Source organism: Pelophylax lessonae, assembly GCF_965119305.1.
Source record: "Pelophylax lessonae genome assembly, chromosome: 13".
Taxonomy (NCBI): Eukaryota; Metazoa; Chordata; class Amphibia; order Anura; family Ranidae; genus Pelophylax; species Pelophylax lessonae.
This window is the reverse complement of record NC_138780.1, coordinates 115,971,276-115,999,053: the sequence shown is the minus strand read 5'-3', so window position 1 is coordinate 115,999,053 and position 27,778 is coordinate 115,971,276. Positions and strand designations below refer to the sequence as shown.

The 27,778-nt window shown below is 45.2% G+C and overlaps 1 protein-coding gene across 1 annotated transcript in view; it reads right to left on the bottom strand.

Annotated features, from left to right (window-relative positions):
- SNX6 (sorting nexin 6) overlaps positions 1-16,744 on the bottom strand; it is a 90,497-nt gene extending 73,753 nt beyond the window's left edge. The window contains exons 1-2 of the mRNA XM_082275617.1: positions 16,621-16,744; positions 16,443-16,493 (exon numbers count right to left, since the gene is read on the bottom strand). Of these exons, the coding sequence (XP_082131743.1) occupies positions 16,443-16,493; positions 16,621-16,626 (57 nt within the window). The 5' untranslated portion in view covers positions 16,627-16,744. The remainder of the gene's footprint in view (positions 1-16,442; positions 16,494-16,620) is intronic.
- Between the last annotated feature and the right edge of the window lie 11,034 nt (positions 16,745-27,778).

Sequence of the window (27,778 nt, the reverse complement as noted above, 5' to 3'; positions counted from 1 at the left end):
GAACAGCCTTTCTCAAAACCTTTTAAACCAGAGAAACCTTTAAAATAACTGTCAGGTCCCAGGGAATCCCAGCTAACCATTGTGTCTACAGCTGAAGGTACATTAGTGTGGACAGTAAGTGGATATAGGATGCAGCATACACTGTATTTGACATCTATGGCTGTTCTATACAAAATCATTTTCAGTTATAAAAAATAAACAACTGATAATGGCCAGCAAAGAAATGCAGACAGTAAAAATTGTCAGTTGGAAAAGGGCCCCCTTGCAACATTGGCCGGTTGGAGAAGGGCCTCCTTGCAATATTGGCCAGTTGGAAAAGGGCCCCTTTACATTATTGGTCAGTTGAAGAAGGGCCCCCTTACATTATTGGTGAGTTGAAGAAGGGCCCCTTTACATTATTGGTCAGTTGAAGAAGGGCCCCCTTACATTATTGGTCAGTTGAAGGGCTCCCTTACATTATTGGTCAGTTGGAAAAGGGCCCCTTTACATTATTGGTCAGTTGAAGGGCTCCCTTACATTATTGGTCAGTTGGAGAAGGGCCCCCTTACATTATTGGTCAGTTGGAGAAGGGCCCCCTTACATTATTGGTCAGTTGAAGAAGGGCCCCCTTACATTATTGGTCAGTTGAAGAAGGGCTCCCTTACATTATTGGTCAGTTGAAGAAGGGCCCCTTTACATTATTGGTGAGTTGAAGAAGGGCCTCCTTGCATTATTGGCCAGTTGGAGAAGGGTCTCCTTACACATGGTCAATTAAGATGTGCCCCCTTACATTGGTGGCCAGTTAGAAAAGAGCCCCTACCGTGCTGTTCAGCATAAAGGATACTCCATACTTTGATGGGCAATGGGGAGAATGCTCACCTTACAGACAGAATAATATCTGTATTAATTTGTGTCTTATACCTTTTCAAAGGCTCAGCTTTAAAGCGGATTTCCATGTTTTTTTATTCACTTTAAACGATTTGAGCCCCCCCAAAAAAAAAAAAGCACTTGGAGAAGAGGAGGAGTGAACATCACTGGCGGGGGACCCCAGATGAGGAGGTAAAGAACCGCTCCGTGCAATATTAAAGTATCACTTTAAATAAAGAGCTAAGAGCTAAACTGTAAGGAAGAAGTATAGAGGCTGTCATTGCTAACCTTTTCTGAAAATACCAGTTCCCTGACTGTCATGATAATCCAATGGATTTAGTAATGTCTTAGAGTCCAGTCACTGGTGAACAGTGCGCGATGAGTGTTGATGCTCCAGTATGCGCATCAACACTGCGCTGGTCCGGCCTGACAGCACTGTTGCAATGACGCAGTTGGTGTGAATGTTCCAGAACGAATGTACAGATTAGGGATTCTGACTCCCTACTCTGCACAATGTGAATCGTTTTCCCTGCCAAAATAGCTTTCCTCAGCTCCTCCTGTAACTCACATACAAAAAGTCCACAATAAACCCATGAACAATATATAAACACACCCCTAATTTCTTTCTACACCAAGCAAAAGCCAACCATCAGTTTTCAGTTCAGCTGGTGTTATTTTACTAAAAATCTTTTTTTTATATTAATGTATTCCTAAAGCCAAAACTTGTTTTCTCCTATGTTGGATAAAGTAGGGAAGGATTTAAATCACCATCATGTTTTCTTTTTTTTTTTTGCCATCTGTGTCACATTAGGGAGGCTGCCCTTTACTTTCTGCCCTGTAGTCTCAACAGAAAGTGAGTGGATATCTTTCCAACGTGAGAGAAATCCCCTCCTAAAAAGTTGTCACAGGATTCCCCTCTAACCCCGTTCTGGTGGCAACCCAAAATTTTCATCACAGGTAACATTGATTATAAATTAAAGCGTAAAGCTTGTTATACTCACTGTGGAACCTAAAGGGTTAATCCATTGTGTAAAAAGGCAGGTTGATCCTGTCTTCTCTGATCCTCCACTTCTTTTACTGTCCCCAATCCATCTGCTGATTGTACAGAGGTTTGGGGGCACTTTGCCCATGCTCAGTTTGGGTGTATTGATAGAGAGTTTTTTGTTTTTTGGGAGGGTGCATGTGATCAGCACAGGGCCAATCAGCACTGTGCGGGCAGAGGGTCAGAGGTCATGTAGACTCATAGGACAGTCAGAGGAGAATGAAAACTCCTCCTACAAGCTTTAACCAGTGCTCGGCCAGACACTGTCACAAGACTGCTATTTACTGCTGATGAGAAAAGGTATTTAGCAGTTTAAATTTACTAAAATAATTGCATTTCTATGTTCTGTGTGCTGTGGGAGACCAGATATAGTGAATGCAGGGTTCTGGATTTAGGAACACTTTTAGGCTCCATTCACACCTGAGCGTATCATTTTCAGGAGTTTTTAGGCAGGCATTGACATAACAAAAATGCTGCCGATCTGTCAAAAGAGAGGCTCATGTACTTTTTTGAGCTTCAGGCGTTTTGTTTCAGGCGGCAAAATGCTCAGATGTGAACAGGAGCCATTGAAATGAATGGGATTTTGCTTGTTGGGCATTTTGCCCACTATCCAACTCTAAAATAAGTTTTGTTTTTAATTATACTTTATCCAATACTCTGCTGAGTGTTGCAATTAGGCACGCTTGAAAAAGTAATTGAGCTTCTTTTGGGGCGGACTTGCGTGTTTTGGCTCCAGCAAACTTCAATGGAAGTACCGGAAAAGCACGCATTATTTTTTCTCATCTAGTAACTAAAAATAAAAACACACAAAAAAAAACCCCAATATGCTCCAGCATGAAACACAAGTACTCCTGTACAATCAATGAAAACATTCTTCAAGTGTGAATGGGACCTGAATGACCCCATACTGATAAAATCTTCCCATAGGTTGCCACAAACATCTTCAGCTCCAGCCCCAGTGCCTGAAATATTTGCTGTAGCTTCAAATCATATGACTACCAATATGTTGGTAATTGGAAGTATAGTACTGATACTTAAAGCGGAGTTCCGCCAGGAGAAATAACATTTTAAAGTCAACAGCTACAAATACTGTAGCTGCTGACTTTTAATATATAGACACTTACCTGTCCATGGAACCCGCAATATCAGCACCCTAGATGATTTTCGGATCGGCTCCTGGGTGCTGCCGCCACCATTCTTTCTAAGGGCAACCGACAATGAAGTTTGGCTTCACAGCCGGTTCCCTATTGCGCATGCGCAAAGTGTGCTGTGCATTCTCATTGGCTCGGCGGCGGGGGGAAAGAGGAGGACGTAAACGTCCGGTGGATGGCGTCACGGCACTGTCTCCCGGAAGTGGGCAAGGGTACCTGTCAAAAACAGGTATCTGTTCCCCCTCCCCCCTGAAAGGTGCCAAATGTAGCACTGGAGGGGGGGGGGGGAGCACATGAGCAGAAGTTCCCCTTTTGGGTGGAACTCCACTTTATTGACTCAGTTGGGTCTTTTAATGTTTAATCCAGCAGATCCCTGCAATGGAAGACCGAATAAACTCACCTTTCTGTTGGCCCATTTCTTCCTCTTCTCCTCTATTCCAGCACTGCAGTCTACTAAAATATCGTAAGCATTCGACACTTCTGGGAGCGTCAGTTGTCTATGCCCCCAGCCACACACTTGTTGCCTCCTCTAACCCTATACGTCACTATTGGGTGAATGCTGAAGACATCTTCCTAGGCTGCAGTGCTGGAATGGAAAGGTTGGAGTCGGAAAGGTGAGTACGCAGGGGCCTACTAGAATAAAATATTTAGGCCTCATGCACACAGGATGTAAAAACACCACTTTTACAGGCGTTTGCCGTTTTTTTTTTTTTTAGCTTCTAAACACACTTCTATCATAGACTTTGTGGCCAGGCATACACAGGCATTTACAGGTGTATAAGAAGAGGCTGAAAAATAAAAAATGCACCACCAGCACATTCAGGAGAGGAACATTTGGGCAGAAGAAAACGGTTAACAAGCTTAAACGCATGAAAATGCTTTAACCAATTCAATACCGGGCACTTTCACCCCCTTCCTTCCCAGGCCAATTTTCAGCTTTTAGCACTGTTGCATTTTGAATGACAATTGCGTGGTCATGCAACATTGTACCTACACCAAATCTATGTCATGTTCCCCCCACAAATAGAGCTTTTTATTGGTGGTATTTGATCACCACAAGGTTTTTTCTTTTTTGCTAAACAAATAAAAAAAAGACCGAAAAGTTTGAAAAAAAAAAAAAAAAAAAAAGTTTTTTTTGTTTATGCTATACAATTTTGTAAATAAATAAGTTTTTTCCTGCACTGATGAGCACTGATGAGGCTGCACTGACAGGCACTGATAGGCAGAACTGATGGGCACTAATAGGTAGCACTGATATGTAGCATTGGTGGGCACTGATAGGCGGCACTGATAGGCAGCATTGATGGGCACTGATAGGTGGCACTGATAGATGGCACTGATAGATGGCACTGATGGGCACTGGGGGGCTCCCTGAGCCCTGATTGCCATCTCTGGTGGCCATAGTGGGCATCCCTGGGGTCATGGGTGGGTATCCCTGGTGGTTCTAGTGGCACCCCCCCCCCAGGGGTCTGCACTGGTAATCAATGATCTGACAACCAGGGCAGACCGCCCCTCCCCGTCAGGGGAGCCGCCGATCGGCGTTCCTTTACTCGTGCCTGTCAGGCACATACTGAGGAAAGCTGATCAACGGCTCTTCCTGTGTACTATGTGACCAGCCGTGATTGGACACGGCTGGTCACATGGTAAAGAGCCTACGTCAGTAGGCTCTTTACCGAGATCGGAGATGCGGGGAGTCAGACTGACACCTCGCATCACCGATCGCCGCTCTGCGTGCCCCCCAGGGGCGCGAAGAGCGCATTATCCTGCCGCCATCATATGATGTCCGGTCAGGATAATACAACCACATTCCCGCCGTCAATCGCCTATAGGGCGGGCGGGAAGTGGTTAAAAAAAAAAAAAACAACAAATATGTCATACTTGCCTGCTCTGTGCAGTGGTTTTGCACAGAGCAGCCCTAATCCACTTCTTCCCAGGTCCCTCGCCAATGCATCCGACTCCTCGCCCTTAACCAGTGCCCCCCAATAGTAAACCGTTTGCTGTGGAGGCACTGGTGCGTGCTCACTCCTGAGCCCAGCTCTATGCATGCAATGGACACACAAAGCCGCTGCTTGCCAACTCCACTCTCCCCCTAATGGTTCCCACTGCTGTCTCAGCCAATGGGGAGAAGGAGTCCCGGGATAGCAGAGGCTCTCGTGCACATCGCTGGATTGAGAGGGGGCTCAGGTAAGTATTAGAGGGCTATAGGGGGAGCAGCACACAGAAGGTTTTTTACCTTCATGCATAGAATGCATGAAGGTAAAAAAACATTCAGCCTTTACAACCACTTTAACATGAAGGCTTTCATTCATTCCGACGGTCAGAATAAATTAAAATTCTAGCCAATGAAATGAATGAATGCCCAAATGTTTAGCTTACCTAAATGCGTTTGCGAGGCGAGGTTTTATGTGCGCTTTTTAGGCTGCTTTTTCCTCTCCTGGAGCAAAAATGTCCAGGGGAGGAAAAACAAAACGTCCTGTGTGCATGAGGCCTGACAGTCTCTCCATAATACACTCAATACTGCGAGCAGAGAACAGAACTAAATGGCATTCTTTAAAATTTAGCTGAAATTTTTGTATAAAAACAGAGCAGGCATGGGGTTTATCCTTTTATTTAGCTAGATTTTCTCCCTCTCAGAGAAGCAGCTTCAGCTTAATGTCAAACTGCAAGGCCTTCTCTAATAGGCCACACACACTATACAATTGTCTTTAGATGTTTTCCTTTAGATTTACCAAAACCATATAATATGAGGTCAAATCTGAACACTTTCAATTTGTATGCAATCAGGCAGCCCTTGCACTACATAGTTGAAGGTAAATCTAAAGGAAATCTAACAACAAAAGTTGTATAGTGTGTATCCAGCTTAAGGCTCTCTTGCCTCAATTCAAACCTGAAAACAAGTGCCCAAAAAAAGGCCAAATAACAAAAAGTGCTATCAAGATTGCTTACAATGTCAATAAACCCAGACTATGAAAAACTCGAATTACCTGCTATAAAACATACTCACACAGCCACTAAAGCATTCATTTTGTGTATAGTGAAATATATACCTGGTTGATCCTGCCTTTAGCTATCCCTCCCATATTCTCTGTGTCCCCACTGCAGGCTGAGATTGTATAGACCAGCTGGTGTCCTCTACTGAGTATGCTCATATTTCAGTTCCCTTCTAAAGCTCTTCATTTCCTCCATTCTTATCTGTGCAGCCAATGTGAATATAGTCACACGTGGAGGCATACGCAGTGGTAAATGACACTCACCTCCCTTAGTCTCACCTCCACTATGGGGGTGGGATATAGTACCCGATTGATTACATTCCTTTCCTGCAGATGCCAAAGAACAGTGAAAAAATCATATGACCACACAACAGCGCTGAAGGAATAAGGTACTTAGACGATTAAAAAAAAAAAATAAACAGTGGCATGATGTGTAGGATTTAGGTGAATGAATTATGGTAATTGCCACTTCTCTGCTTAGTAACACTCTGGGTGACAACTAAAAGTTTTAGAAATGGAAGGTCCTACCCTTCTCCAGCAGTCTACAGAGTTTTCAGTACTAGGATACAACATGTTTGTTAGGTGTCCTCTGGGGAAGGGAGGTTTGTACACAGCTTGTAACAAACATTTCAGCTAAGACAGGAAGAGAATACCAGAGAATATCGGAAAAAACAGCTATCCCTGTTCTGAGAGGAATCCTGGGTGTGGGCAACGGTAGAGATTCTGATCATTACAAATGTCAATTTCAGACTGTATCTCTTTAAAAACTGTAAGCAGCACATGGATTCGTTATTTAAATTAAATTAAAGTAAAGTAAATTAGTCACCGAGAGGAAGTGAACTCTTCACTAGAAAACAGTCATAAAGCCTTTTCTTTAGAAATACAATTTCCAACCTAGAGCTGCACAATTCTAGATAAAATAAAGATCATGATCCTCTTGCGATTTTCGACATAACATTATCTTTCACATTATACAAAAAAATGGGCTAACTTCAAGGTTTACATTTGTTTAAATACATTAACCACTTCTGGACCGGAAGATTTCCCCCCTTAATGACCAGGCCATTTTTGCGATACGGCACTGTGTTATTTTAACTGACAATTGTGCAATCGTGTGACGCTGTACCCAAACAAAAATGATGTCATTTTTTTCCCCACAAATAGAGCTTCCTTTTGGTGGTATTTGATCACCTCAGCCATTTTTATTTTTTGCGCTATAAACAAATAAAAAAAAGAGCGACAATTCTACAAAAAAAAAAAAAAAAAAAACAATATTTTTTACTTTCTGCTATATTACATTCCCAATAAAAAAAATTTAAAAATATTTTTTTTTTCATAATTTTAGGCCAATTTGTATTCTGCTACATATTTTTGGTAAAAAAAAATCCCAAAAAATGTATATTGATTGGTTTGTGCAAAAGTTATCACATCTACAAACTATGGGGTAGATGTATGTCATTTTTATTTAATTTTCTTTTTTACTAGTAATGGCGGCGATCTGCGATTTTTAGCAGGACTGCGACATTGCGGCGGACAGATCGGACACCTAACTGACATTTTTTGACACTTTTGAGGGGGATCAGTGACATTATTACAGTAATCAGTGCTAAATATATGCAGTTACTGTACTAATGTTCTGTCTCCATGGGGAGTGATCACGGGTGCCCGGCAGCAAATTGGCTCCCCCTGTGGAGAATGGGTGCGCACCCCCCCACTAGCGGTGCGGCGAAGCCACGTACAGTTACGGCTTTTCGCGGGACAGAGCCGACCTGCTGCAGTATATGTACTGCTGGTGGTCGGCAAGTGGTTAAAGTGTATTTTTTTCCCCCCAAAAAATTGCTTTTTTTGAAAGACCGCTGTGCAAATACAGTGTGACAAAAAAAAAAAAAAAAATAGTGACCACCATTTTATTCTTTAGGGTCTCTGCTGAAAAATATACAGTATCTCACAAAAGCGAGTACACCCCTCACATTTTTGTAAATATTTTATTCTATCTTTTCATGTGACAACACTGAAGAAATGCCACTTTGCTACAATGTAAAGTAGTGAGTGTACAGCTTGTATAACAGTGTAAATTTGCTGTCCCCTCAAAATAACTCAACACACAGCCATTAAAGTGGTTGTAAACTCACTTAAAATACTTTTACCTATAGGTAAGCCTATATTAAGGCTTACCTATAGGTGCTATAAATATCTCCTAAACATGTACTGTTTAGGAGATATTTACAGTGCATGCAGCTGATGTCATCGGGACATGCGCTCTGAAGGAATGGCCACCCGTGCTGTTCCTTCAGAGCCCTGTGCTGTAGACGGCGGCTTCCGCCTACATGCGCGGGAGTGATGTAATCGCGCCTCCGGCCAATCAGATGGCCGGAGGATACGATCCAGGAAGCAGGATGGCCGAACATGTCAGCCGTCCTGTGGGCACTGCGGGGGCTTCGTTTTTTGGCAAATACTTCATAATGAGCTAGTATGCGATGCATACTAGCTCATTATGCCCTTGTCTTTACAGGTTTTTTTTCACATTTTTTTTTCAGAGGGTTTACTTCCTCTTTATTGTCTAAACTGCTGGCAAATGTGAGTACACCCTTAAGTGAAAATGTCCAAATTGGACCCAATTAGCCATTTTCCCTCCCTGATGTCATGTGACTCGTTCGTGTTACAAGGTCTCAGGTGTTAATGGGGAACAGGTGCGTTAAATTTGGTGTTATCGCTCTCACTCTCTCATACTGGTCACTGGAAGGTCAACATGGCACCTCATGGCAAAGAACTCTCTGAGGATCTGAAAAAAAAAAAAGAATTGTTGCTCTACATAAATATGGCCTAAGGCTATAAGAAGATTGGCAAGACCATGAAACTGAGCTGCAGCACGGTGGCCAAGACCATACAGCTGTTTAACAGGACAGGTTCCAATCAGAACAGACCACGCCATGGTCGACCAAAGAAGTTGAGTGCATGTGCTCAGCGTCATATCCAGGGTTGTCTTTGGGAACTAGACCTATGAGTGCTGCCAGCATTGCTGCAGATCTTGAAGGGGTGGAGGTAGGGATGCACCGAAATGAAATTCTTGGCCGAAGCCGAATAATAATGAAATGCTTGGGCGAAGGCCGAATACCGAACGCAGTGTTTCGCATTTTTTAACATAAAATATGCCCATTAGCGTGCCCCTTAACATAAAATATGCCCATCAGAGTGCCCCTTAACATAAAATATGCTCATCAGAGTGCCCCTTAACATAAAATATGCTCATTAGAGTGCCCCTTAACATAAAATATGCTCATCAGAGTGCCCCTTAACATAAAATATGCTCATCAGCATGTCCCTTAGCATATAATAAGGGGCACGCTGATGGCCACATTTTATGTCAAGGGAGCACTCTGTTGGGCACATTTTTTTTCTTTTTTTTTTTTAAGGGGCACTTTATAGGGCACTCTAATGTAATGAGCATGGCAAGTGGCAACAACATATGGCAGTCTGCACACTAATGCTTGTGCAGCTACCGTATTCTCCCCCAAATGTGCTCAGCTCCACATACCTGAACTGCAGCCAGGTCGGAGCCAAAAGCCGCGAACAGGGGGGCGGGGCGTGCACATAGTGTCACGCTCGCTGGACCTAGTGTGAAGGAGCCGCAGTCAGGAGCAGGGGGGCGGGACGCGCGTGACGTCACACCCCCTACTCGAGGCCGGACAGGACACCGGCGGCGCGTGAGAAGGGAGCCGGGAGCCGCAATGAGGAAGGGGAGCGGTCCGGGCGGAAGCTGACATTGTTCGGCACAAAATTATTCAGCCTTTTGACTTATTCGGCCGAATACCGAAAGTGCTATTTTCTGTATTTTCGGCCGAATAATGTTCGGCCGCCGAATATTCGGTGCATCCCTAGGTGGAGGTCAGCCTGTCAGTGCTCAGACCATACGCCGCACACTGCATCAAATTGGTCTGCATGGCTGTCGTCCCAGAAGGAAGCCTCTTCTAAAGATGATGCACAAGAAAGCCTGCAAACAGTTTGCTGAAGACAAGCAGACTAAGGAAATGGATTACTGGAACCATGTCCTGTGGTCTGATGGACCAAGATAAATTTGGTTCAGATGGTGTCAAGCGTGTGTGGCGGCAACCAGGTGAGTACTGCCGGCATTGGGGAGCTACAGTTCATTGAGGGAACCATTAATGCCAACATGTACTGTGACATACTGAAGCAGAGCATGATCCCCTCCCTTTAGAGACTGGGCTGCAGGACAGTATTCCAACATGATAACGACCCCAAACTCATCTCCAAGACGACCACTGCCTTGCTAAAGAAGCTGAGGGTAAAGTAATGGACTGGCCAAGCATGTCTCCAGACCTAAACCCTATTGAGCATCTGTGGGGCATCCCCAAATGGAAGGTGGAGGAGCGCAAGGTCTCTAACATCCACCAGCTCAGTGATGTCATCATAGAGAAGTGGAAGAGGACTCCAGTGGCAACCTGTGACGCTCTGGTGAACTCCATGCCCAGGAGGGTTAGGGCAGTGCTGGAAAATAATGGTGGTCACACAAAATATTGACACTTCAGGCCCAATTTGGACATTTTCTCTTAGGGGTGTACTCACTTTTGTTGCCAGCGGTTTAGACATTAATGGCTGTTCTAGTAAAAAGTACTGATTTTAACAACAAGTGTCAGAAAAAGGCTTATGCTGGCCATAAATGCAAAGATTTTTGGACGAGGATGTTCGTATGAAAATTCTTTGAACATTTGATGAATGTATAAATGTCGTTCGTATATTCCTTTGCTTTTAACATTATCAGTTTTAAAATAAATGAAATTTATGAGCGATAACCATACACTGCCCCGAAAGTTTGTTAGATCAAGAAAATTCTTCCTTCCTGCTCCTTCAAATTTTTGCATCACTGCAGTTGAAAATGGACATTGATTTGACCCCACTAACGATTAGATAAGTTTTCTTCATACAAAAATTTCCGATAAAAATGTATCTTTAAGTGGATAAACTGCCCTAGTTTGCAGACAGACGTTCATCCCTTTGATCTAAAAGAACCAAATGATACAAGGTTTCTTTTTATCTCAGCCTAAGCAATGTTTTGATAAAGTTTGCCACTTTTTTTTTTTTTTTACAGCTCTGAGCAGAGAACGGCTCTGCACTGTTACATGAATCGTGAAAATGTCAAATTAAGATCGTTAGGGGGGGTCACAATCTTTTAACAATTAATCGTGTAGCTCTATTACAACCCAAATTACAAAAAAAGGGCACTGTAAATCTACAAAAAAACTGAATGCAATGATTTGCAAATCTCATAAACCTATATTTTATTTACAATAGAAAACAAATCAAAGGTTTTTAACTGAGAAAATGTATCAATTTAAGAGAAAAAGAAAGTAATTTTGAAATTAATGGCAGCAACATGTCTCAAAAAAGTTGGAACGGGGCCATATTTACCACGGTTTAGCATCCCCTCTTCTTTACCAACACTCTGCAGACATCTGGGAACTGAGGAGACCAGTTACTGGAGTTTAGGAGAGGAATTTTGTCCCATTCTTGTCAGATTTAGGATTCTAACTACTGTATTTTTCGCCGTATAAGACGCACTTTTTCTTCCCCAAAACTGGGGGGGAAAAGTTGGTGCGTCTTATACGGCAAATACACATTTTGCCTGCTGAGTCCTGACGTCGCAATGGGGGCGGTGCCGGTGCGTGCGTCAGTCACCGCCCGATCTCCTTCCCGCCGGACCGAGAGAGCCGCCGTCAAAGAAGACAGAAGAGGACGAGAGGAGCAGCGCCGTGGACGTCTCGCAGGCAGCCCAGGAGAGCAGGTAAATGATTGAAGCCAACCTGTGCCATGCCTAAACCACCACCTGTGCCATGCCTAAACCACCACCTGTGCCATGCCTAAACCACCACCTGTTGATATAAAATATTTTACTGCAGTATTTGGTTCAGAATCTTTTTTTTTCTAGATTTTCCTCCTTTAAAATTGGGTGCGTCTTATATGCCGGTGCGTCTTATACGGCGAAAAATACGGTAATCAACAGTCCTGGGTCTTCTTTATCATATTTTTCCTTTCAAGATGCGTCAAATATTTTCAATTGGAGAAAGGTCTGGACGGCAGGCCAGTTAACCATCCAGACTCTAACTATGAAGCCATGCTGTTGTGATAGAAGCACTTTAGCTTTGATGAAATATTCTAGGCCTTCCCTAAAAAAGATCCATCTATATAGGAGCATATACTGCTCTACAATATGGATATACATCATTTTTTACCATTGATGATGCCTTTCCAGATGTGCAAACTGCCCATTCCATATGCACTGATGCACCCTATACCATCAGAGAGGAAGGCTTTTGAACTGAGCGCTGGTAACAAGCAATAAAGTCCCTCTCCTCTTTAGTCCGGAGGACACGGCACCCATGGTTTCTACAAAGAATGTCAGGTTTCGATCTATCTGATCACAGAGCAGTTTTCCACTTTGCAACAGACCATTTTAGGCTCCAATTCATACTATATGCTGGGAAAGATGTTTTACTGCATGGTAAAACATCAGTCACCGCAGTGATCAGTAAATAAGGGGCAGTCTATGACAGGGAGGGATCAGTGAATAAGAGGCAGTCTATGACAGGGAGGGATAAGTGAATAAGGGGCAGTCTATGCCAGGGGGGGGGGGGGTCAGTGAATAAGGGGCAGTCTATGCCAGGGGGGGGGGTCAGTGAATAAGGGGCAGTCTATGCCAGGGGGGGGTCAGTGAATAAGGGGCAGTCTATGCCGAGGGCGGGGTCAGTGAATAAGGGGCAGTCTATGCCAGGGGGGGGGTCAGTGAATAAGGGGCAGTCTATGCCAGGGGAGGGATCAGTGAATAAGGGGCAGTCTATGCTGGGGGGGGGGGGTCAGTGAATAAGGGGCAGTCTATGCCGAGGGCGGGGTCAGTGAATAAGGGGCAGTCTATGACAGGGAGGGATCAGTGAATAAGGGGCAGTCTATGACAGGGAGGGATCAGTGAATAAGGGGCAGTCTATGACAGGGAGGGATCAGTGAATAAGGGGCAGTCTATGCTGGGGGGGGTCAGTGAATAAGGGGCAGTCTATGCTGGGGGGGGGGGGGGGTCAGTGAATAAGGGGCAGTATATGACAGGGGGGGATCAGTGAATAAGGGGCAGTCTATTCCGGGGGGGGTCAGTGAATAAGGGGCAGTCTATGCCGGGGGGGGTCAGTGAATAAGGGGCAGTCTATGACAGGGAGGGATCAGTGAATAAGGGGCAGTCTATGACAGGGAGGGATCAGTGAATAAGGGGCAGTCTATGCTGGGGGGGGTCAGTGAATAAGGGGCAGTCTATGCTGGGGGGGGGGGTCAGTGAATAAGGGGCAGTATATGACAGGGGGGGATCAGTGAATAAGGGGCAGTCTATTCCGGGGGGGGTCAGTGAATAAGGGGCAGTCTATGCCGGGGGGGGTCAGTGAATAAGGGGCAGTCTATGCCGGGGGGGGGTCAGTGAATAAGGGGCAGTCTATGACGGGGAGGGATCAGTGAATAAGGGGCAGTCTATGCCAGGGGGGGGTCAGTGAATAAGGGGCAGTCTATGCCAGGGGGGGGTCAGTGAATAAGGGGCAGTCTATGCCAGGGGGGGGTCAGTGAATAAGGGGCAGTCTATGCCAGGGGGGGGGTCAGTGAATAAGGGGCAGTCTATGCCAGGGGAGGGATCAGTGAATAAGGGGCAGTCTATGCTGGGGGGGGGGATCAGTGAATAAGGGGCAGTCTATGCTGGGGGGGGGGGTCAGTGAATAAGGGGCAGTCTATGCCGAGGGCGGGGTCAGTGAATAAGGGGCAGTCTATGACAGGGAGGGATCAGTGAATAAGGGGCAGTCTATGACAGGGAGGGATCAGTGAATAAGGGGCAGTCTATGACAGGGAGGGATCAGTGAATAAGGGGCAGTCTATGCTGGGGGGGGTCAGTGAATAAGGGGCAGTCTATGCTGGGGGGGGGGGTCAGTGAATAAGGGGCAGTATATGACAGGGGGGGATCAGTGAATAAGGGGCAGTCTATGCCAGGGGGGGGGGTCAGTGAATAAGGGGCAGTCTATGCCAGGGGGGGGGGTCAGTGAATAAGGGGCAGTCTATGCCAGGGGAGGGATCAGTGAATAAGGGGCAGTCTATGCCAGGGGAGGGATCAGTGAATAAGGGGCAGTCTATGCTGGGGGGGGGTCAGTGAATAAGGGGCAGTCTATGACAGGGAGGGATCAGTGAATAAGGGGCAGTCTATGACAGGGAGGGATCAGTGAATAAGGGGCAGTCTATGACAGGGGGGATCAGTGAATAAGGGGCAGTCTATTCCGGGGGGGTCAGTGAATAAGGGGCAGTCTATGCCGGGGGGGGGTCAGTGAATAAGGGGCAGTCTATGACAGGGAGGAATCAGTGAATAAGGGGCAGTCTATGACAGGGAGGGATCAGTGAATAAGGGGCAGTCTATGCTGGAGGGGGGTCAGTGAATAAGGGGCAGTCTATGCTGGGGGGGGGGGGGTCAGTGAATAAGGGGCAGTATATGACAGGGGGGGATCAGTGAATAAGGGGCAGTCTATTCCGGGGGGGTCAGTGAATAAGGGGCAGTCTATGCCGGGGGGGGTCAGTGAATAAGGGGCAGTCTATGACAGGGGGGGGATCAGTGAATAAGGGGCAGTCTATGACAGGGGGGGTCAGTGAATAAGGGGCAGTCTATGACAGGGGGGGATCAGTGAATAAGGGGCAGTCTATGACAGGGGGGGATCAGTGAATAAGGGGCAGTCTATGACAGGGGGGGTCAGTGAATAAGGGGCAGTCTATGACAGGGGGGGATCAGTGAATAAGGGGCAGTCTATGACAGGGGGGGGTCAGTGAATAAGGGGCAGTCTATGACAGGGGGGGTCAGTGAATAAGGGGCAGTCAATGACAGGGGGGGGGATCAGTGAATAAGGGGCAGTCTATGACAGGGGGGGTCAGTGAATAAGGGGCAGTCTATGACAGGGAGGGATCAGTGAATAAGGGGCAGTCTATGACAGGGGGGGTCAGTGAATAAGGGGCAGTCTATGCTGGGGGGGGGTCAGTGAATAAGGGGCAGTCTATGACAGGGGGGTCAGTGAATAAGGGGCAGTCTATGACAGGGAGGGATCAGTGAATAAGGGGCAGTCTATGACAGGGGGGGTCAGTGAATAAGGGGCAGTCTATGACAGGGAGGGATCAGTGAATAAGGGGCAGTCTATGACAGGGAGGGATCAGTGAATAAGGGGCAGTCTATGCTGGGGGGGGGGTCAGTGAATAAGGGGCAGTCTATGCTGGGGGGGGGGGTCAGTGAATAAGGGGCAGTATATGACAGGGGGGGATCAGTGAATAAGGGGCAGTCTATTCCGGGGGGGTCAGTGAATAAGGGGCAGTCTATGCCGGGGGGGGGTCAGTGAATAAGGGGCAGTCTATGACAGGGGGGGGATCAGTGAATAAGGGGCAGTCTATGACAGGGGGGGTCAGTGAATAAGGGGCAGTCTATGACAGGGGGGGATCAGTGAATAAGGGGCAGTCTATGACAGGGGGGGATCAGTGAATAAGGGGCAGTCTATGACAGGGGGGGGTCAGTGAATAAGGGGCAGTCTATGACAGGGGGGGGATCAGTGAATAAGGGGCAGTCTATGACAGGGGGGGGATCAGTGAATAAGGGGCAGTCTATGACAGGGGGGGGTCAGTGAATAAGGGGCAGTCTATGACAGGGGGGGGATCAGTGAATAAGGGGCAGTCTATGACAGGGGGGGGTCAGTGAATAAGGGGCAGTCTATGACAGGGAGGGATCAGTGAATAAGGGGCAGTCTATGACAGGGGGGTCAGTGAATAAGGGGCAGTCTATGCTGGGGGGGGTCAGTGAATAAGGGGCAGTCTATGCCGGGGGGGGGGGGTCAGTGAATAAGGGGCAGTCTATGACAGGGGGGTCAGTGAATAAGGGGCAGTCTATGCTGGGGGGGGGTCAGTGAATAAGGGGCAGTCTATGCCGGGGGGGGGGGTCAGTGAATAAGGGGCAGTCTATGACAGGGGGGTCAGTGAATAAGGGGCAGTCTATGACAGGGAGGGATCAGTGAATAAGGGGCAGTCTATGACAGGGGGGGTCAGTGAATAAGGGGCAGTCTATGACAGGGGGGGTCAGTGAATAAGGGGCAGTCTATGACAGGGGGGGTCAGTGAATAAGGGGCAGTCTATGACAGGGGGGGTCAGTGAATAAGGGGCAGTCTATGACAGGGGGGGTCAGTGAATAAGGGGCAGTCTATGACAGGGGGATCAATGGGGTAGTGTTATGCCATGGTAAGGATCTATAAGCTGCACATGTGAATACTCTCTCTCCCCATGGTGTCTGCCATACACTGGCACATCCATGCCCTGAGAGATGTCATCCAATCATGAGAAGGTTATGTGGCCACTTACCGCTCTGTCCTCCTCTGACAGGAAGTCGGGTCCGTCATCCAGGCCTTCCTGCTACAAAGAGAGAACAAAATACAGACTGTTACCCTCCGATGCCTCCTCGTAGGGCCCCCGGCCCCCCTGCAGCCAGCACCATGCCCTGCAGAGGCGCCAATCCCCCGCCCTCCCCTCCGCCGCTCACCATCATGGCTGAGACGGTCACTGGCAGGCTGGGGACGGACTCCACCGAGGATCAGGGGGAGGAGAGATCGCCGCGGGAACACGTGATAGAAGGAGGGGGCCCGACTGAATGACAGCTGGACCGAACTGCAAGCCTGCTGGTGGGATAGGTTGTCATGTGACCCTTGGAAGGAATCTGAGCGGCCATGTTTGTTGAGGGAGAGAGGAGATTGGTCCTTGGCGAAGAATCCGTCCTGTGACAGCCGGGGAAGCTGTTTTAGGGATTCCTTCCCAGATTTCCCGCAGATCTGTTGTAATGATACATTTTTACATTTAATTATATTTTTTGTCTTTTAAAAAAAATCACTTAAAATTAAAATCGAATTTTTATGATCATTAAGAAATTTCATCGTAATTTCGATCCATTTTGTCAAAGCCGAAAACTGGATGCTTGGAAATTTCAAGTAATTTAATAAGTGATTTTTTGGTCCAATCATCATGTCAATTATTCCACACCCGGAGGAAGCGTGTTGTCGATTGGATCAATGCAGGCAAAATTTTCTGCTGATTTTAAATGAAACAATCATTTTCAGCATCCAATCAATTCAATGACGGTTCCCCAGAATAGAAGATTTTTACCCAGTAACTCATTCTATATTTACATCATGCAATTCCATGGTGCATGGCCTCCCCCCCCCCCCCTCTATCCAGACCTGCTGGGCCCCATACAAATGGTGGGGCTGTGGACTCTGATGTGAAGAGAGGGACTCTGATGTAAAAGTGGGGCCCTGATGTGAAGGGGGGACTCTGATGTGGGGGGGGGGCTCTGATGTAAAGGGAGGATTGATGTGAAGGGGGGATTTGATGTATGGAGGGGATATGATATAAAGGTGGGGCTCTGATGTGAGAGGGGAACTCTAATGTGAAGGGGGATATGATATGAAGAAGGGGTTCTGATGTGAAGAGAGGGTTTTATGTTGGGGGGGGGACTCTGATGTGAAGGGGGGACTTCTAATGTGGTAGAATAGATCTGATGTGAAGGGAGTTCTCTGATGGAGGTTTATGTTTTTTTGCATCTTGCTACACAGAGGTATTCATTATACTAGTTTTATCTATAGCAATGAGTCCCTGTCTAGTTTTTCTTTAACCACTTAAGCCTCGGAAGATTTTACCCCCTTCCTGACCAGGGCCTATTTTGCGATTCGGCACTGCGTGACTTTAACAGCCAATTGCGCGGTCGTGCGACGCTGTACCTAAACGAATTTGACGTCCTTTTTTTCCCACAAACAGAGCTTTCTTTTGGTGGTATTTGATCACCTGTGCGTTTTTTTTGATCATGCGCTATAAACAAAAGAAGAGCGACAATTTTTCAAAAATAACAATATTTTTCACATTTTTTTTATATGAAATTCCCCCAAAAACAGTAAAAATCAAAATTTTCTAACATTTTAGGCCAATTTGTTTTCTGCTACATATGTTTGGTAAAAAAAAAATCGCAAAATGCGTATTTTGATTGGTTTGCGCAAAAGTTATTGCGTTTACTAACTAAGGGAAAGATTTTTGTAATTTTTATTGTTTTTTTTTTTTTTAACGAGTTATGGCGGCGATCTGCAATTTTTTTTGCAGGACTGCGACATTGCAGCGGACAGATCAGACCCTTAACTGACATTTTTGACACTTTTGGGGGTACCAGTGACATTACTACAGTAATCAGTGCTATATATATGCACTGTTACTGTAAAAATGACACTGGGAGGGAAGGGGTTAACTTTGTTGGAGAGGGAGGGGTTAAGTGTGTCCCTAGGGGCGTGATTCTAACTGTGATTGGATGTGGCTTGTGATGTAACAGCACAGATCTACAGTCCTACATAGCAGGACCGTATGATCTGTGCTTTTACACAGGGGAGACTGACAGGCGGCTTTGTTTACATTAGCCGCCTGCCTTTCTCCCTCTCCACCCGACGATCGCGAGTGACCAGCGGACATCGGGTCCGCCGGTCACACGCGCGGGCTGCTTAGGGAACGAGCGGGGGCGGGAGCGCACTTCCGCCGGCACGCGCTTGCCCCCCATTGGCTCCCAGGCTAGTGACGTACCGGTACGTCACTTTGCCTGGGAGAGGCTGACCGCCGCCGCATATAGTCGGGCGGCGGTCGGCAAGTGGTTATTGTATTCTGTGCTGTTACACTTATATGTAAGATATAAAGTAATGCATAGTTATGGTAATGTCTATATAATTGGTTATTATACTGCCATCTTGTGGTAGTTTTGGTTATAGCACCATCCTTTTTCCCATGTTCCCTCCTGTCCCATCCCATTTTATGATGTACTTCCTATTCTTGTTCCTTCATTATGCTTGTGGGGATAAAGATGGTCACTTCTATCTAGGCCTTATGCAATCTGCTTGCATCCAGGAACACGTTGCCATGTTATGACCTGCAAAATATCGTCTTTCAAGCATCTGCTTGTTGTCTTCTGTAACTGCTGTGGACAATTAATATCTTGTGGATGGAAAAAGACGTGTTTTGGTAAATTGAGCTATGTGATGAAGATTGTCCACGGTGCTTATAGCTGCTTATAGAGGCCAGACATAGGTCTTAGCAAGAGATACGTCACTATTACAACAGTTGGAGTCAGAATAGTCAAAACGTGGTAGAATTCCTACAGCATGCTGTGTAGATGTGTATGTCTAATCTGCAATCAAGCTTACTGCCATATTGTGTAAGCCCATGGTCGCACAAGCTTACTACAAGTCATCTGTTATTGTTGAATACTGTTTCTCTGCATTGGACTGCGTGATCCCGTCTGTCTGGTGCTGTTCGTCTTCTTAAGGAGACAGCAACCATTTTTTGCAAAACTTAAAAAAAGGTCTACACCTTTTATTACTGAGTCAACACAGATACATCATGCCTCTGACCACACATGCACAGGAAGCAGATTCTGCAGATATCCCAGAACAAAGTGTAAGACCCAAACTCATAATAATACCAACACAGAAACTTAGAGAAAACTACGAAACCACTAGAGATGAGTTCTCCAGCAATCTGTCGGAACTATGGGACAGAACTATATATCGCATGTCAGTTTTGCTGTGTTTTAATGATTAAGCAGCTAAATTAAGAGACTCTATAGATCACCTATCTACAGCGTACCAATGCTACCAGCGGCTGTCTGCTAAAAACACAGCTTTCTTAGAGGTCTCTTTAGCAGAACTGACTAAGAAAGATGACCTAAACCAACAAAGAGATCTCTTAGTGCAGGATGCTAAGGATAAGGTAGAACTCCGCATCGCTCAACTGGAGGAGACCAGATCTCATAGATCCACATCTACTAAGCTCACACCACGTTCTAGATCTTCTCACTCTAGAAGCTCAACATTAAGCGACAAGCTAATAGTAGCCTGTGCAAATCTGGAAGCAAATAAAGTGCAAAGCTCATTTTCCAGAAGGGAAGCTGAGATGACAGCTCGCCAAGCAGAGATAGAAGCTCAGTACAAAGCTCCCCAAGCAGAGATGACAGCTCGAAAAGCAGAGATAGAAGCTCAGAACAAAACTCTTCAAGCAGCACGCCAAGCAACGGTGAAATCCCAAATAAAGATTCTGCAAATCAAAAGAGAGGAAGCAGCTGCCTTAGCAAGGCTAAAGGTTCTTGAACAAGCAATGGGAGATAGTACTAGTTCAAACTGTTCATTTCCAGCAGAAATGGAAGATCCAATTGAACGCACTAGTGAATATGTGCTAAGGCATAGTGTTTGCAATGATACAGAATCATCTCCTGTACTGCTTACTAATATTACTGTTCAGACTCTCAACCCAGAGACCTCCAACCTACAAAAGCCTGAGCCTTTTCAAGTCCACAACGCCATACCTCCCAACTTTTTGAGATGGGAGAAAGGGACACCTATTAGCAAAAGTATGTAGGCATAGAACACACCCTCTGCCACACCCCCTTAGGGAGAATTATACAACAAAAAAAATGATTAGTTAAACCAACAAGTGCTTTTTTACCACTACTTTTCCTTTATTTTGCAATTAACAAATGCAGCAATTTAGAAATTGGATGAAAGGTTTAGCACTGGGAAACACTTTTTGAAAGATAAAAAGTGCATTTTATATACAACTGTATAGATCAGATCAAAATGAGAGACAAATGAGGAGTAAAGAGGGACAAATGGACTTTGTTCCAAATCAGGGACAGTCCCTCGTAATCAGGGACAGTCCCTCGAAATCAGGGACAGTTGGGAGCTATGCACAACACACCTATGCAGAAAACCACATCACCTACTGTCAATGACAAGGTGACTCCCAGCGAAAAGCCACAGTTCAAGCAACAGCCAGCAGAAGCCTTAGAGACTAAGCTAAATGCTCTTGCAAAGTCATTTTATCCTGGTAACCCTAAACCTTATTCACCAGAGAACTTTCACACCCAAGGGGCCCCACAAGTTACTTTGGCACCAAAGAGTGAGAGATCAGACCTTTCTGACTTTGCCAGATATATGATTCGCTGCAAGCTCATTTTCATTAGCCTCTTAGGGTTTGACCACTGTCCAGAGAACTGTAGGGCTATGAGATCAACCCTCAAAGCTGCTATTGAGGATCTCAACCTTAATGCCTAGGAGGAACTTGATTTTCTCAAAATGTGGCTGGGGCCAGAATCTGCTGATCATATTAAAAGACTGAGAGCAGTACATGTTGACTGCCCAGATGCAGGTCTTGCTGCTGCATGGGCAAGACTTGAGCAAACCTATGGTAGTTCTGAAGCCATAGAAAGCGCGCTTATCAAAAGACTGCAAAACTTTAAAAAAAAATAGTTAGTAAAGATCATCGCAAGCTTCAAGAACTAAGCGACCTCCTCATGGAGCTAGAGTTGGCAAAGGCAGTTCCTCGTCTACCTGGGCTAAGCTTTCTGGACACTGCTCATGGCGCGAATCCAGTGGTGTCTAAACTGCCATACAACCTGCAGGAGAAATGGGCACAACAGGGCTTAAGATATAAAAGAGACTATAATGTATCTTTTCCTCCATTCTCATATTTTTGCAGGTTCATCAGTGAACAAGCCTGGACAAGAAATTATTTCAGCTTCAGCGAGTCTAGCCTGCCTTCTTCATCATCATCATCATCTTCATCATCAAGGTATAATAACAAAGCAGCTAAACATAGAGACTTAAATAGAGCTATATCCACTAAAAATACAGACATCTCACCTCTCGTATCCTCTCCTAAACACCAGAGTGATTCGGGTGATAGAGACAAGGATCCTAATCGTCCGTGCCCTATTCACAAAACACCTCACCCTCTCAAGAAATGTTGTGGGCTTAGGGCAAAGACGGTTAAAGATCGCAGGGAGATTCTTCAGAAACCTGGAATATGCTATAGGTGCTGTGCTTCCTATGACCATTTTGCTAAAGATTGTAAAGTTGTCATCAAGTGCACAGAATGCAGCAGTGACAAACATGTTACAGCTATGCATCCTGCACAACTTCCAGAAAATCCACAGCAGCCATCTACACTGAACCCTGCTTCAAGTCATCAGGGAGCAACAAAGCCATGCTCCAGCCATAACAAATGTTTAATTTTCATGTACTGAAGTCCGTGGAGAAGGATCAAGCCACAAATGCTGTGCTAACGTTTGTCTAGTCAAAGTATATACAAAGGATCAACCTGAGAAAGCTACCAGGATGTATGCCAGGGATCTTCAAACTACGGCCCTCCAGCTGTTGCGGAACTACACATCCCATGAGGCATTGTAAAACTCTGACATTTACAGACATGACTAGGCATGATGGGAATTGTAGTTCCTAAACAACTGGAGGGCCATAGTTTGAAGACCCCTGATGTATGCCATAATAGACAAGCTGAGCAACAGATCCCTGGTTAAACCTAAATTCTTTGAGATCTTTGGCATAAAGGGACATGAAACAACATATACTCTCCACACTTGTTCTGGTCGTGTAGAAACCTCTGGCAGAAGGGCCGATGGGTTCATGGTTTCTCATATCAAGGCAAAGAAAGGCATACCCTTGCCAACAATAGTTGAGTGTGACCAAATACCAAAAAACAGCGATGAAATAACTACTCCAGAAGCTGCGTATCACCATCCCCACTTAAGGCACCTGGACTCTGAGATTCCTCCAATGGATATGGATGATGAAATCTTAGTCTTGCTGGGAAGAGACATTCTCAGAGTACATAAAGTATGCCAGCAGTGCAATGGATCTGACAACGCCCCATATGCACAAAGACTTGATCTAGGCTGGGTAATAGTGGGTGATGTATGCTTGAACAGGATGTGCATGCCATCTGAGATCAACTCTTTCAAGACTCATTTGTTAAGAAATGGGTGTGCATCTCACTTCAGACAATGCCCTCATCATTAAAGTAAAGGAGAAGCCTCTTGACATTATCCAGGTATCTGATGTTAATCCCATCCCCTGTGATGACAACTTAGGTAGCACAGTGTTTTGTACTACACTTGATGACAATAGAATAGCCTTGTTAGTTGAAGATAGAGAGTCTATCACAATAATGGACGGCTAATTCTTCAAAGATGAATCTAACAACGGTGTTGTACCATTACCTCTTCATGGTAAAAGAGTCAGACTTCCAAACAATCGTGAACAAGCTTTATCCAGATTCAACTCACTTCAGTGAACACTAAAGAACAGGCCTGAAATGAAGGACCATTTCATTGCCCTAATGAAAACTATCTTTGACAATGATGAGCCGGCTCCACCTCTTCTAGAACATGATGAGTGCTAATATCTGCCTTTCTTTGGAGTGTATCATCCATGTAAACCAAAGCAAATCAGGGTAGTGTTTGACTCCAGTGCAAGCATCAAGGCGTATCCCTGAATGATGTTCTTCCCACTGGTCCTAACCTAACCAATAACCTTGTAGGAGTACTTATGAGGTTCAGAAGAGAGCCAGTTGCCATAACTGCTGACATTGAACAAATGTTTCATTGCTTCATAGTAAGAGAAGACCATAGGAACTTGCTAAGGTTTCTGTGGCACCATGACAACAACATAAACAATGAAGTGATTGAATACCGCATGAAAGTACATGTCTTTGGAAACAGTCCCTCGCCTGCTGTTGCAACATATGGTCTGTGAAGGACTGCTCTTGATGACGAAAAGGAGCATTTCACAGATCCTCGACTCTTCGTTGAGAGAGACTTCTATGTGAACGATAGACTCAAATCCTTACCCACAGATGAAGAAGCCATAGACCTGCTCCAAAGAACTCAAGGTATGCTTTCTGAGGCCAACCTCGGACTCCATAAAATTGCCTCAAAACAGTGCTGCTGTGATAAAAGCCTTTCAGCCTGATGATCATGCCACAGGATTTCAGGATTTAAATCTGGGAATGGACATGCCTCCTGTTCAGAGAAGTCTGAGCTTACAGTGGAACTTATTAAAAGACACTTTCAGCTTTCAAGTCAGCGCTGCAGAGAAGCCATTCACCAAACAAGGTGTACTGTCAGTGGTATACAGTCTATACCAGGGGTCTTCAAACTTTGGCCCTCCAGTTGTTCAGGAACTACAATTCCCGCTGTGCCTAGTCATGTCTGTGAATATCTGTCTTACAATGCCTCATGGGATGTTTAGTTCCGCAACAGCTGGAGGGCCGTAGTTTGAGGATCCCTGGTCTTTATGATCCACTGGGATTTGTGGCTCCCATCACCATACAAGGTAAATCCTTATTAAGACAGCTATCAGTGTCTATTCAAGATTCGGATGTTCCACTACCAACAGACAAACATTCAAAGTGAGGGTCCTGGAAACAATCTCTACTTGCCTTGGATGGAATTGACATACCACACTGCTACACTTCAGCTTACCTTGCTGCAAGTCAGAGAAAAGAGATTCACATCTTCTCAGATGCTTCCACTGAGGCCGTAGCAGCTGTTGCCTGCCTGAAGGTAAGAGACTCTTTCAATCAAACCCATGTAGGGTTCCTGTTTGGCAAAGCTAAGTTAGCACCTAAGCCTGAACACACAATTCCCAGGCTTGAACTTTGCGGGACTGTGCTAGCCATAGAAATTGCAGACATTTTACTGCGTGAGCTAGACATTCAGATAGATGACATAAAATTTTACACAGACAGCAAAGTTGTTTTGGGTTACATATACAATTTGACAAAACACTTCTATGTCTATGTCAGTGTAACGCTCCTGCGTTTTTGTAGTAGGCTGGATTTGCAGCTGCAGAATCTCCACTCAGTAGTCATGTAGAGATGTGTTGAATAACCAGATCCAACTCTCCAGACTCATCACTGTGGGCTTTTCAGCTTCAGCATACAGATATTCACACTCAATAAGATGTTCCTGGAGTGATAGGATGTATATAACAGTATGAAGATGATGTGCTGAAGGGACAGGTGTGAACAGTGACAGAGATGGCAAGCACTTGATAGAAATGTTCAGGAGAGTATTAGATGGTATTAGGTAGAATGCAGATAGGTTAGTAATCGAGTATGGTAACAGGTGGTAAGGACAGCAGATGACAAATACAGGATAGACTAACCCAGTGCAAGGATAGATGGTAGTAGACTCAAGAGCTAGCAATCTATGTAACAGTGCAGATGATAGAATTAGTATGCATAGATAGTAACAGTCCTTATGTGCAGAGGTAGATAGTGTAAGTAAGGTTATGGAGGATTCCCCTGTGGGGTACTTATCACTAGTAAAGTTAGTAGTAGCAGGGTCCAGTAGTAAGGGAGTGATCCAGTAGCGAGATGCAGGGATCGGTAGCGAGGTTCCGGTCTGTTTCCAAGTAGAAGGGAATAGCTGGAGGTTCCGGTAGCAAGGTAAGCTTGTAAGCATGTGGACACACGGCAGGTTGAACGAACGATGTGAGAGAGAACGCCGGCGGTTGAAATAGCTGCTCTGCGGCGCTCGGCGATGACGTCATTCGTCTTAAAGGAGTATGCGTACCACCTAATTAGAAAGGTGGAACGCATATTTGAAAGAAAAGTGGAAAATAAGGGTACCAGAGGTACCAGAATCTTACAGTCAGTAACTGTGTAGAAAGAATCAGAAAATTCTCAAGGCCTGAACAATGGAATCACATTCCGTCAGAGTTTAATCCTGCAGATCATGCCACCAGAAAAATGTCTGTAAGTGTCTTTGCAAATTCTTTTTGGTTAACAGGACCTGAATTCCTGCTGGATCATACAAAAGAAACTACAGCTGAGATCTTCTAGATCCTGACAAAGATCCAGAGTCCCAACCATCCTTACTGCAGCTACTCTTCTTACCCAGAAGCTTGGGTCTGTTCCTATTCCACCTGGAGACTTTAAAGCAGGGAACCTTGTTCTGCTTAAAGACCAGCAAGCATAAAGAATCGAATGGCTCATGGGGCTCATTGTAAAGACCATTCCTAGTGATGATGGTATGGTACGTAAGGTAGAGGTGAAAGTTGCCACACAAGAAACTGTAAAGACTTTCCCCAGACCCATCACAGAACTTGTTTTACTCTTCCCTTTTGGAGACTGAACTTGTTTATCAGGGGGTTTGTTGGATCCAGTTTCTGACCTCAAGTAGAATGTGCCTTGGACTTTAATTGACACTACTTGATGCCTTATTGCAGTTATCATTGTTGCATATATATGCATGTTTTTCCTTTTGTCTTTCAGATCTTCAAGACAACTGCAAATTGCACCATTGTTAACCACTTTAAGACCGGAGGATTTGGCTGCTCAATGACCAAGCCCTAGTTTGCGATTTGGCACTGCGTGACTTTAACGGACATGTTAATGACACTGTACCCAAACTAAATTGATGTCCTCTTTTTCCCCACAAATAGAACTCTTTTGGTGGTATTTGATCACCTGTGCGATTTTTTTTTTTTGCGCTATAAACAAAAAAAGAGCGACAATTTTGAAAAAATAACAATATTTTTCACATTCTTTTATATGAAATTCTCAAAAAAAATGTAAAAATCAAACATTTTTAATGTTTTAGGCCAATTTGTTTTCTGCTACATATTTTTGTAAAAAAAATCGCAGTATTTTGATTGGTATTGCGCAAAAGTTATTGCGTTTACTAACTACGGGAAAGATTTATGTAATTTTTATAGTTTTTTTTTTTTACTAGTAATGGTGGCGATCTGCGATTTTTTGCGGGACTGCGACATTGCGGCCGAAAGATTGGACCCCTAACTGACATTTTTGACACTTTTGGGGGTACCATTGACATTACTAAAGTAATCAGTGCTAAAAAATATGCACTGTTACTGTAAAAATGACACTGGCAGGGAAGGGGTTAACAGTATGGGTGATCAAGGGGTTAAATTTGTCCCTAGGGGCATGATTCTAACTGTGGAGGGCATGGCTTGTGAAGTCATCACAGAGACATGCAATCCAATATAGCAGGATCACATGACATCTGTGATCACTTCAGGGAGAAGTACGGACAACTGTGTTTACATAAGCCGTCTGTCCTTCTCTCTCAGCTGCGGGAGATCGCGAGTGGCCGGCGGCCATCAGAGCCGCCTGCCACACGCACTAGCTTCCCAGCTGACGAACGGGGGCAGGAGCCCGCCTCCGGCGGCGCGCAATCGCCCCTTAGCTCCTCCCAGGCGAGCGCCGTACATGTACGGGACTTTGCCTGGGAGAGCCAGACTGCTGCCGTAAATCTGCGGCATGCGGTCGGCAAGTGGTTAATGTGCATTGCATAACTACCGTTATGATGTAACATAGTGGTATTTACAGTACCAGACGGGGAGTGTGCTGTTACACTTATACTTATATGTTAGATATAATGTAATGCATAGTTATAGTAATGTCTATATAATTGGTTATTATACTGCCATCTTGTGGTTGTTTTGGTTATAGCACCATCCTTTTCTGTGTCTCCTCCTGTCTCCTCCATTTTTGTGATGTACTTCCTTTTCCTGTTCCCTCATTATGCTTGTGGGGATAGAGATGGCCACTTCTGTCTAGGCCTTATGCAATCTGCTCGCAACCGGGAATACATTACCATGTTTTGACCTGCAAAATGTCATCTTTCAGTCATCTGCCACATCTTGTTGTCTGCTGTAACTGCTGTGGTCAATAAATGTCTTGTGGATGGAAAAAGATGTGTTTTGGTGAGTTCAGCTATCTCACCGTGGTGATTATATTATATCTGCTTATACAGGCCAGGCATAGGTCTCAGCAAGGGATAAGTCATTATTACAACA